General features: G+C 37.5%; 1 protein-coding gene across 3 annotated transcripts in view; it reads left to right on the forward strand.

Annotated features, from left to right (window-relative positions):
- Nucleotides 1-12,453, forward strand: part of LOC137046653 (NACHT, LRR and PYD domains-containing protein 3-like) — a 126,924-nt gene that overhangs the window by 48,324 nt on the left and 66,147 nt on the right. For 2 of the 3 annotated variants that reach the window (XM_067423987.1, XM_067423969.1), the window contains exon 5: nt 8,216-8,389. The exons of the other annotated variant lie outside the window; for it this stretch is intronic. In XM_067423987.1, coding sequence (XP_067280088.1) covers nt 8,216-8,389 — 174 coding nt within the window. The remainder of the gene's footprint in view (nt 1-8,215; nt 8,390-12,453) is intronic. 3 annotated transcript variants of the gene reach the window in all.

Below are 12,453 nucleotides of genomic sequence, written 5' to 3' on the forward strand. Positions count from 1 at the left end.
AGAACTGCTGGCAGCGCCTCAACCCATGATACTCCTTCCTGATGCATTTTGCTTAGTCTGGTTTTGATTGTTCTGTTGGCACGTTCAACCTGTCCTGATGCTTGTGGCCTGTAGGGGCAGTGAAGATTCCACTTAACTTTCAACATTTTAGACACTTCCTTGACTACCTGTCCTGTGAAGTGTGTACCTTGATCTGAGTAAATGGAATCTGGTAATCCCCATCTAGGAATGAAATCAGTGACAAGACATTTAGCGGTATGTGCAGCTGTAGCACGCCCTGTTGGATAAGCTTCTATCCATCTTGAGAACTTGTCTATCACAACCAAAACGTCAGTTTTACCCTTACAAGGAGGCAACGATATGTAATCAACTTGCAGGTGACGAAATGGTCCTGGTGGAGCTGGGGTATGTGTTGCTGCTGGCACATCATTATTTTTCTGACATGTAACGCATCTTTTGACTGTTTCGTTAGCTACATTTCTGAATTTTGAATTCCACCATTGATTTGAGAACCTGTGATTCATTGCTGCTGGACCACTGTGACCCAAATTGTGTATTTGTTGAGCCAAATATGGAAGCAGTGATTCTGGGGCAACATACTTTCCCCCCTTGGTCCAGCAGCCAGATGAATCCACTGTGGCTCCTTTGTCTAACCATGTCCATGCTTCATATAGAGGAACATCTTTGTACAGGTCAATTATTGATTCAGGAGGCAGAATCGTCTTCTGTGCTGTACTACCTGAACATACTTGTACAGTTGCATAGGAACAAGCTTGTTTAGCAGCTACATCAGCAAGAACATTACCTTTAGCTTCCATAGTATTAGTTGTGAGATGTGCTTTCACTTTGATCACCGCTAATTTCTTTGGAAGTTTCATGGCAAACATTAGATCTTTTACTAATCCAGCATGCTTAATGGGGGATCCAGCAGAAGTTAGAAACTGTCTACTTTGCCAAATGACACCAAAATCATGAATTACCCCAAAAGCATACCTGGAATCAGTGTAGATATTTGCAACCGATCCTGAAGCTAGTGTGCATGCCCTAGTTAAGGCTACTAGTTCTGCAGCTTGAGCTGAAAAATGACCTGGAAGACGTCCTGAAGCTACCACTTCAGTGGTGGAAGTGACTGCATAACCTGCTCTTCTGTTACCTACAATCACTTGAGCTGAACCATCAACAAACAACTCCAAATCTGCATTCTCAATGGGAGTTTCTGCTATTTCACTTGTAGCTGCGTATGTAAGCGTAACACAATCGTGAGTCATTTCTCCTTCATCCTCTAACAAAACTTCAGTCATTGCAGACATCATACATGAGGATGGGTTTGTGACAGGTGCACGCTGTAAAACAATGTTCGGGGCTGTGAGGGTTGTTAACCAATTTCCCCAACGAGAAGAGGTGACAGAGGTGACTTTTGCTTGATTCAATAGTGCGGACACTGCATGAGGGCATCTTACATTTACAGTCTGTCCTAACACCATTCCTGATGAAGCCTGAAGGGCCAAATGAACTGCCTGCACTGCTCTAAGACAAGGGCCCATCCCTTGAGCGACTATGTCCAGTTTACCAGAATAGTAATGAATTGGGCGCAAAATGCCCCCATGATCTTGCATTAGACATGCAGTCATGAAGCCTAAGTGTTCATGGACATAAAGCACAAAGGGCCTGTCAGATTGGGCAATTCCTAATGCTGGTGCTTGACATAGTGCTCTCTTCAAATCATTGAAAGCTTTGAGCTGAATTTCTTCCATACAAACAGTATCAGAATCTTTAACTTGGCCTTTCAACAAGTCATAGAGAGGTTGTGCAATTGAGGCATATTCTTCAATCCAAGGTCTACAGTAACCTGCTGTTCCTAAAAAAGATCGGAGTGATTTAATAGTATTAGGCGGAGGTATAGCTTTGACAGAAGCGGCTCGATCCTGTGTAATAGATCTATTTCCTGCACCAATTGTTTGACCCAGAAATGTGACTTGGTTTTTAACAATTTGAGCTTTGTGAAAGCTACATTTGTGTCCTTTTTTCTGCAAATAGTCCAACAATGCTTTTAAGTCAGTTTGATGTACCTTGTGATCGGTAGAGGCAATCAAAATATCATCGACATATTGAATCATGGTGGACTGTTTGACTGGACATTCTGGGTCTCACACATCACGTCTGACAGCCTGATGGTATATGGTTGGGGAATTCTGAAATCCCTGTGGCAACCGTGTCCACTTGAATTGTTCATAGTCAACTGTGAAGGCTAACCATGCCTGGCTGTCAGAGTGCAAGGGTACAGAAAAGAATCCATTAGATATATCAATTACTGAAAAAACTTTACAATCTAATGGTAAGCCATTACAAATTGTAGATGGATCTGCTACAAGAGGGGTGATTTTATCAATATGTTTATTGGCTACTCTGTAGTCTATGGTGAGTCTCCATGTCCCATTGGATTTTTTTATGGGCCATACAGGTGAGTTACAGGGACTGTTGGTTTTAGCTAGCACTCCTTGCTGCAACAACTTTTCTACAATAGGTTTGATTCCCTGTATAGCCTCCTTATTGATTGGATATTGTTTGGTTACAGGAGGTGGAGTTCCTGTCAATTTGACTGGTTCTACGCCTGTCAAAAACCCACAATCATCCTTATCTTTAGCCCAAATTGGGTGATTCTGTAAGAAAGCATACTCAGGAGGGGTTGAACCATTGGTAGAAACTTGTGCTGAGGAAATTTTTATGCTAGTAGATTCTGAGGACATGTCTAAAGTTAGATGTACTTGTCTGAGTAGATCCATGCCTAGAATTGCACCTGTATTTAATGGAGCACATAGCAATTTTGTAGTCAGAGTCTTTGGGCCGAACTGTACCTCTATGGATGGTGTTTCATACAAAACCGAATCTTCACCTATTACACCAGTTAAACAAAGTTTAGTTTTCTTGTACGGAATGTTTAAACCTTTAGCCAATTTTGTAGGAATTACTGTAATTTCTGCACCTGTATCAAGCAAAAAGTCAATCTCTTTCTCTTTTATGCTACCTTTCACAAATATTCTCTTGTCATTGTGATGGATTACAGGGGAAAGGTAGCTACTCACAGCCCCAACAATTAGTTTTTTGCCTGTTCTTTTTGTGCTTTTAGAAGAGCCTGAGCAAGCTGTCCTAAAGTTTCAGTGTACCCTGGCGGAACTACTTCAGGATTGTAGGCTGGCTGAGAAGGAACAGAATTATGCATAGCATTTCTTTTACTATCTTGCAACTTCTTCCTACACTCTTTCTCCCAGTGACCTGATTTTTTTACAGTAGTTACATTTGCCTTCTCTCTTAGGCCATCTGTTGTCTTGATTTCTTGTGCTAAACGTAGCTGCTGCTACTCTTACTTTTGCCTTAACATCCGCATCTCTTTCCCATGTAGCTAACCTTTCTAGGTTACTTCTGAGAGTATTGTTAGACCAAGTTAGATCTAGGAATGGCAATGCTTTTCTGTACTCGGCTAAAAGACCATCTGACCAGACGCGAACAAAAGCTCCCTGGTCATCTAAAACACATTCAGAATCATCAACTATTCCACTGTAAGTTATAGCTGACTGACAAAATCTTTCAGTGTATTCGCTGACAGTTTCTTTTTTCCTTTGCACACAGTTAGTGATTTTGGACCAGTCTACTTTGGGTCCCATGATATTCTTTAGAATTTTCAAAACACCTTCTCTCATATCGCCTTTACTGACATGTTGTAGTTCAGAAGTAACAGCAGACTCAAAACTGTTGAATTCAGATTCAGTTAGAATTTGTGACATCAGCTGTGTGACTTCTGTTAACGACATGTCGTAGAGACGCATTTTGCATAACAATGTCCTTCTAAATTCAGAAAAATGTGTGCGTGCTGAGGGTAAGCTCTGGGATAATCTTTCTATGTCTTTAGGTGCTAGTCCTTTAGCTACAGTTTGTACCTGTTCAACAGAGTTATGAGGAACACTTTCAATCCCAGATCTTTCCCTTGCACCACATACCTTCACTGAATCGACAGGCACATCAGTTACTGTTTGGATAGCTACATCTGTTTCAAACAAAGTTTGTAAGTCAGGATAAGTGTTATCAGTCTGACTAACTTCATTCACATCAGTTTTCTCTGCAGCTTTGTTGCGGTTCAATTTCTTTGTCAAAGATGCTACCCTAGCACTGAACTCTTTGTTCTGTTTCTCTAGCTCTGAGATGCGCTGAGACTGTTGTCTAGCTAGCGCTAAACTCTGTGACAACAAATAATGCCTTTCACATTGTTCTTGCGAATACATGCTCCTAAAACTTTTTTACATTCATCAATTGACCAAGTCTTGTCTGGATGGATCTCATATTTCTTTGTCTAATACAATCTGACTGACTCAGTCACAACTGAGTCCATGTGCTCTCCTAACAATGACTTAAATTCACTATCTGACCACAAAGGCGTCGCAAGACCACCTTTTTCAATTGTGGAGAACAGTCTAGCATTCTTTCTAAACATCTTTCTTTGTAACCACACAATCAAAACACTAAAATTCTAGTTAACAGAGGGTATACTTGTTAACATAGATCAACTACTGTTAACCTTCCTTGGTAAAACAGAGGACAACACAAATATTAGCCTGCAATGCTAATCTTCCCTGCTGAAAAACAGAGGCTGAACAACTATTAGCTGGTGATGCTAATTCTTCCCTGTCTGGAACAGAGGCAAACCAATTCTTCCCTGCCTGAGAAACAGAGGCAAAACAATTCTTCCCTGCTTGAAAAACAGAGGCTTAAACAATTCTTCCCTGCCTGAAACAGAGGCTTATAAACAATTCTTCCCTGCCGAAACAGAGGCTTACAAACTATTAGCTTGTGATGCTAACCTTCCCTTCCTGGAAAACAGAGGATAACTTTCATCTCTAAAACACATTTTTTAGAGGATAACTAAGTTAATCAAACCCTACAGCTGTCTGATAACTCTTCTCTGGCTGTGCAGAGGATAACAAATTTGTACTGGTCTTAATGGTTCTTTTGGATAGAGTGACTCACCAACCCTTGGTTGTACAGAACAATTCAGCTGGATTCAGGTGGAACGAAGTCAGAATCTTTGTTCAGCTGGATTCAGTCTGGAACAAAGTCAGAATCTTTGTTGAGCTGGATTCAGGTGGAACGAAGTCAGAATCTTTGTTGAGCTGGATTCAGTCTTTGTTGAGCTGGATTCAGGTGAGGATCTCTATCCGGGTCACGGCACCAAAACTGTTGGAAACTCAGAAGTGAAGACCAGGAGAGCTTGGGTATATCTTTCGGGCAGGCGTTCCTCTTTATTGAGAAACACACGTGCCGTCTGTGGCTGCAGTCGTCCAAGTCTAATTTTAAACAGTATACATTGTAATTTATCCACATTTCAGGGGGAGGGATCTACACAGTAGAGGAGGAGACAATCTAAACAAAGGAATGCACATGCCACCCAGGTAAAAGGGACACACCCCATACATTTCCATGTCACCAGTCCTAATCCTATCAGCATAACAGTGCCAATCAGACCACCAATCCAAATCCTATCAGCATAACAGTACCAATCAGACGAATAGATGCAAATGTGATCACTGACAATGTTGCTTATAGATCAGGAAGTGCATAAAGACAAAAGACTGATTAGCTTGATCTCCCTAGAATGTAGTCAGTCTGTAACCTCCAAACTGTAAAGCATTATGTACATAACAAACTGTTAGTATACTATTACATTGGAACCTTGATATAACAATTTATAAATTTGTAATCCCACAGTATAGACATAACTCTTATGAATTTATCCCGTTTTTTTCTTCGCTCAGAGGGGGTATTTTAATGGGTAACAGACATTTATCCATTCTTATTTAATTCTAATTAAAAATAATCTTTTCAGTTAATAAATGGCTAATGATCGCATTGGTTGAAAAGTAATCCCGAAATTAATAGGTTACAGTTTAATGACAAAAGGAAACATTTCTAATTTTCGGTTTAAGTTTTTCAACAAGGCTAATATATATATTTTATTTTATTTCAGGTTTATTTCGATCAGCATACATGTTTTTAATACTTCTTGTTTTAGTTAACTAGTCCTAAAACACTTCATGCAAAAGATCCACATCAAATAGTCAAGAATTATTAATTGACAGGGAGCCTCAGTCACACTCAGGCTAGTTTAATAAACAGCTATTGTTGCAAACACCATTTACATTACTTTTAAGAATAATGGCACACATTTCTTAAGTCAGAAGCTGATGAAGTGGAACACAAAACTTCTATACTCACAAACGGTGGACCATTTTCAAGTCGTTTATTTTGGATAAACGATCCAAACGATCATATTTTAGATATGGCAAACGCCTTCGTCACAAATTTGCATTGTATTGTATTTCTCTATAGGATCTGGATCTGAAATGTGCCGTGTTTAGCCAGTGTAGTGTATAAGAAATGCCTGTTCATTGTCAAAATAAAGTCAACAAAATGCATAAAAAGTTATGCTATTTGAAATAGTCCGTGTACGGTCCCGTTCACATGCCAAGCTTTTTGCGCATGTTTGTTGTCGTCTTGTCGTCTAGTATTGGAACACGAAGTGCAAAACTTGTAAATAATAAATAGTTTAACATACAAATAGCCTACATCTTGAATATGGAAACTTTGGATTTGTGACAAATGAAAGAGGTAGGCTATAACTCGCGTTTCTGTTTCATTTCACTATATCAACTGCTGCACCGTTTGTTAACACTACCTGGGACGGGTTCTTTTATATTAGTGACGATTTCTCGTTTTGGAGACATAACATCCAGTTATTTAGGCTATTCTAGTGTGAAAAGTGTGTAACAAGTTGAATAGGCCTAGAGGGTAGGATAATTGCTGAATATGAAATCTTAGCAAAAGTTACATTAAAGTATGATAACGAGTTGTGATCTTTTAATATGTTTAATGTTAGTAAATATGAAAATATCCAAAGAGTTATAGGCTATTGTAGATGAAAAGACCCTATCAAAGGCACTCCTTTGGCTAAAATGATCCGTGCTGAACTTGTCTGGTCTGACTTAGTTCATCATGGATTGGGTGAGAACAGTTTAAAAATGACTGGCTGTGAAAATCGCTGGGTGTGGCTCATTATACTACAAGCAAAACGCTGTAAATAACGTGCGCTCTGTGCAACCAAAGCGGCGTTTTTTCCGCCGTCATATGGCAAGCTGAACAACGTAAAAAGCTGCGCTTTTCAGGCACACTAAAACGCTGTAAAATACGCCGTCCTCGATGTTTTTCGATCATTTTTTATGGCGTTTGTAATCACAACGGCATATTTTGCTGCACAAATACTGTTTTAAACACTGTGTTTTACGGCGTTTGACTGTAAACGCGATTCATCTATACCGTAATTCTGACCCATTCGGCTTGCCATAGTTTTCACTGTCATGGCGTTTCTGTTGCGTGTCAGCCACGGGGCGGCTGCGTGGCGTTTTCTCTGCCTTTGCACACTAGAAGCGGCAATTATCGATTTTGAACTATTGCAATTGTCAATACAGAACGAAATATTCAACTCAACATACTGAGGTATTTAAAGGGTTAGTTTACCCAAAAAAATAAAAATGACCCCATTGTTTACTCACCTTAATGTAATCCTAGGTGTATATGACATTTTTTTCAGACAAACACAATCAGAGTTCTATTAAAAAGTTATATTTAATAAAGGCCTTTTGAATCAATGCGTTTGTGTAAGAAAAATATAAATATTTAAAACTTTATACAGTAAATGATCTAGATTCAGGCCGATCGTTTACATATTCAACTCTAATAAAAAGTGTAGCACCTCTCGCAATTCAAAATGCGTACGCTATGCCTGATGAGCGTAACTTGTGTTCAATGTCGTCAGACATAGCGTAAGCATTTTGAACTGCGAGAGGTGCGACGCTTTTTATGTGAGTTTAATACGTAAAGCAATCAGCCAGAAAATAGATCATTTACTTTATAAAGTTTTAAATATGGATATATAAGCTTGATAAACTAAGCCATCTGGAAAAACTCAAGTATGTGGATAAGTAAGAATCATCCTGTCTGTGTTGTATCTTTACATATTTACCTTAATTGCTTGATTTACCTGCAGTAAATCAGTCAGTCAATCAGCATGATCTTTTATTTTGAAGTTGGTTAACCAAGGAAGTCTTGCAATGTGATGGAGACACCAGCAAACTAGCATGCCTTATAACCAGAGTATCCCCTTTTGCAGATTAACAGCCTGTAATCTCACTAATCAGTGCTGTGAAGTTGTGGCTTCAGCTCTACAATCACCAAACTCCTCCCTGAGAGAGCTGGACCTGAGTAGCAATGACCTACAGGACTCGGGAGTGAAGCTGCTCTGTGCTGGACTGAAGAGTCCAAACTGCCAACTCAACATACTGAGGTATTTAAAGGGGTAGTTTACCCAAAAAAATAAAAATGACCCCATGGTTTACTCACCTTAAAGTAATCCTAGGTGTATATGACTTTTTTTTTTTTCAGACAAACACATTCAGAGTTATATTAAAAAGTTATATTTAATAAAGGCTTTTTGAATCAATGCATTTGTGTAAGAAAAATATAAATATTTAAAACTTTATACAGTAAATTATCTAGCTTCAGGCCGATCGCTTTACATATTCAACTCTAATAAAAAGTGTAGCACCTCTCGCAATTCAAAATGCGTATGCTATGCCTGATGAGCATAACTGGTGTTCAATGTTGTCAGACATAGCGTAACCATTTTGAATTGCGAGAGGTGCTACACTTTTTATGTGAGTTTAATACATATAGCAATCAGCCAGAAAATAGATAATTTACTTTATAAAGTTTTAAATATGGATATTGTGGTTAGGTTCTTGGGTGAAAGGAAGAAGGCGGGGTCGGGATGACTGGGACTAGTAAAACTTTTATTTCTCAAACGCAACGTGTAAACACAAACACGCACGAGGGCGTAAAAACTCAGTGTCTCCAACTCAATCTCTCAAGGCTTTGCTATCGTCTCAGGCTCAGGGGTGTGTGACTAGTCCCAGTCCAAACTCTCTCTCCCTCGTCTCTCTCTGCCGTGGCTTTTAAGCCGTCTCTCCACGCCAATTACTGCAATCAGACACTATGGGGGTAATATTGTTGCATTATTCCAAACAAATATATTGTTATCCACAAATAAATGTAAAGCGATTCACAAAAATTAAATAATTTCACAAATCAATAGAATGAGATTCACAAATATATGCGGGAGTTTCACAAAAGTAAATTAGATTCACAAATAAATACAATGACATTTGTGAGTAACAAAAAAATCCACACGTGTCAAAAACACACAACTCTGCCTTGCATAAGTTGCATTCATTTGTGAATCGCTTCCTGTTCATTTGTGAATCGCTTCCTCTGCATTTGTGGATCTCGTTTTGCGCATTTGTGGATCGCAGCACAGCACGTGGATTTTGAAACATTTCTAGCGTCTACGTAGACTCCATCCACCGTCTACTTAAGCCAATCAGATCACGGCCATATCGTGCTGACCAATCGTAGCACGTTTTCGCTCCAACCAATCACGTTTTGGCCTGTGCCGCTGAAAAACAGAGTTACGACCACTGATCTATATAAATCTATATATCTATAACTCTATACACTCTAAAAAATAATTCAGTGGCTTAGTAAATATCACAGTAATAATTAACTTTATTAACTTAATAAAATCTCTCAATATCATTTACTTGATGGTTTTAGTTAAACATACCAAAATAATTGACTAAAAATCCAACAGTTAATTTTGTCTAAAATGTATAGTTATATTTAAGTTTTTTTCACTAAAATAATTTAGTTTTCAAATAACCAATTATTTATTTTAAAAATAATACATTTGTGAAATTTATTTCAAAATATTTGAGAATGGAGAATTAAACCGATCTGTTTCAAGAACCACAAATATTACTTAATTAAAATCAAGATTATTAATATTTAACACACACTGAAGAAATTGAGTAAGTTTACTGGATTAAAACAATGCGCCCCTCCCCCACCCTCTGACGTGACGACAGCTCGACGGTTGAGTGATGGGGATATTTGAATTCTCCTCAGTCACCAGAGCAGTTTCTTCTTCTCAGCGTCGCAGAATTGGGGCATTTCCTCTCTGAAATTCAGGTTTGTATGTTATTTTTTTTTATCTATATAATCATTACTGTGCTAAAAGGCATTTTATTTAATTCAAAACAACATACAGGGACAGTGTGAGTCACCTTAAGTTAACGTGTGGCGTTGGTCTTTGAAACGCCTGCTGTGTTGCTCAAAACACAACTTTATTCGGAAAGATAATGAATATAATGAATTTGGATGATAAAATCTTATTAAAACTGGGCACTGTTTGTTTATTGTCAGGTTATGGAGTCTGGCGCCTCGCAGCATCTTTCAGCTACGAATGAAACGCAGGACAGAGGTCTCAAGTTCAAAGTCCACCCGCAGACCGCTAACGTTAGTCCATCTCAGGCTCGAGAAACAGCGCTGATACGGTGGAAATATTATAACAGACCGGTTGATTACACTTGAATTAACGTTACTTTTAAATGTTTAATTTTTACTTCTAAAATGTTTGTTACATGAGTTTAAATGTTGTAAAATAGCTGTTATTCTGTTACTGTTAACTGTTATATACATGTCAAAACAGTAATATATGCTGTAACGTTATTGCTGTAACGTTAACTTACTCGTCGACAATAAAGGCCATGTCATGTATAAGTGTGTTTGTGTGGACTGTGGAGTATTTTATAAAGGTTTAGAGGAAATTAAAGTTATACTATACAAGTTAGTAATACTCATAAATAAAAACAGTTCATATTAGTCGTAAATATTGGTTTTTAAAATGCTTTTTACACAATTTTTTCTACTCAATTGAATTTGTTAATGTATCAAATGCAGTTACTCAGATCTACTTAATTTTTTTACTTACATTTACTCAGTTCATATGGTGTCTATAATTGATTTCACTGCTTTAAAATTTACTCAATTTTTTTAGTGTAAAAATGTTTCACCAAAAAAATTGAGTAAATCATAGTATAAGTTTTTAGAGTGTATATCTATAAATCACTCTATATATCTCTATAACTCTATTTATCTATAACTCTCTCTATATATCCAACTCTATATATCTATATAACTCATATAGATCAGTGATTAGGACACTTCCATAGGAACTGAGGAATGCACAGCGCGTGTCACGGAGCGACCAATAATTCAAGCATTAAACACCATTCATTTCAGTGTAGGCTATCTCAAGTGCCCTCGTTGGAAAATTGATGAAATAAAAATTAATGCATATTTTGAGATTTTATGGCATTATTGGCCTCTCAGGAATATTGACAGAAGATGTTTTTTATGAAGCATGTTGATGTATTGTTATATAATAGATCGTCAGACTCTAACTGCAGTTTCTAACGTGAGATCACTGCTAAAGCTATTATATCCAGGTGCTAGCTGTCATTTCAACAGTTTTTAGGTGTTGAAATGACAGCTAGCACCTGGATATTTCAAACCACAGTTTCAACAGTTTCAAACCACCATTTAAAACTCCTTTCTTGGGTAAATTATATATAGCCTATTCTAGCATCATTCCTTTATATTCACCTGTTGTGTAGGCTTCGAGTGTTAAAATGACAAAATTTAGGACGTTAACATTAAAATTAAAAATAAAACAGCCAGTAGGTGGCGTACGAGGAACACTTATTGGCTCCTTAGCCTTTTTTTTTTATTTGAATTAATTTTTATAGTTAGTCCGATTTATACCACTAAAGTAATATTTTTTTGTTACTTTTTTGTACTGGAATGTTAAATACATAGGCTAATTAGGGAACATTACAAATTAAAATGAAATACAAAAATGAAAAACAAAAATATCTGACTACTTCATCACGATACATCTTTATTTAAATCATGTCTGTGCTGTCTGTTATGATGAGAGGATTTGAAGATAGTGGGACGAATCCTGTAAAAACTTGCACTAAAATTAATTCAGCGTTTTGAGACTGTATGAAACTTGTTTTGATCGATACTGAGAGGATTCTCATTCACAGTATATTAATTGGTTATTATTTTCAACAGAAATGCACGTAATTGGCTACAACACTCAACACTGTAAATCTCGTGACCCAAATGAAGATTCTCTTCTTTATCTCTCCTCAGAATAAAATGCTACTGTAAAGCCTTGGCGATGTCAATGCACATATTGTGTTAATATTTGCCAGACATTCCTGCAAATAGCCTATAGTGAAAAGGCTTGTCTATCGCTATATCCTATTTAAAAAGATTGACAGGATAGTTGTTTGGAACAAATGAGAGCTTGGCTCTGGTCAGCACGATATGGCTGTTATCTGATTAAATAGATATATAGAGTTGGAAATATAGAGAGAGTTATAGATATATAGAGTTATATAGATATATAGATTTATATAGATCAGTGGTCGTAACTCTGTTTTT

Source organism: Pseudorasbora parva, chromosome 2, assembly GCF_024679245.1.
Source record: "Pseudorasbora parva isolate DD20220531a chromosome 2, ASM2467924v1, whole genome shotgun sequence".
Lineage (NCBI taxonomy): Eukaryota > Metazoa > Chordata > Actinopteri > Cypriniformes > Gobionidae > Pseudorasbora > Pseudorasbora parva.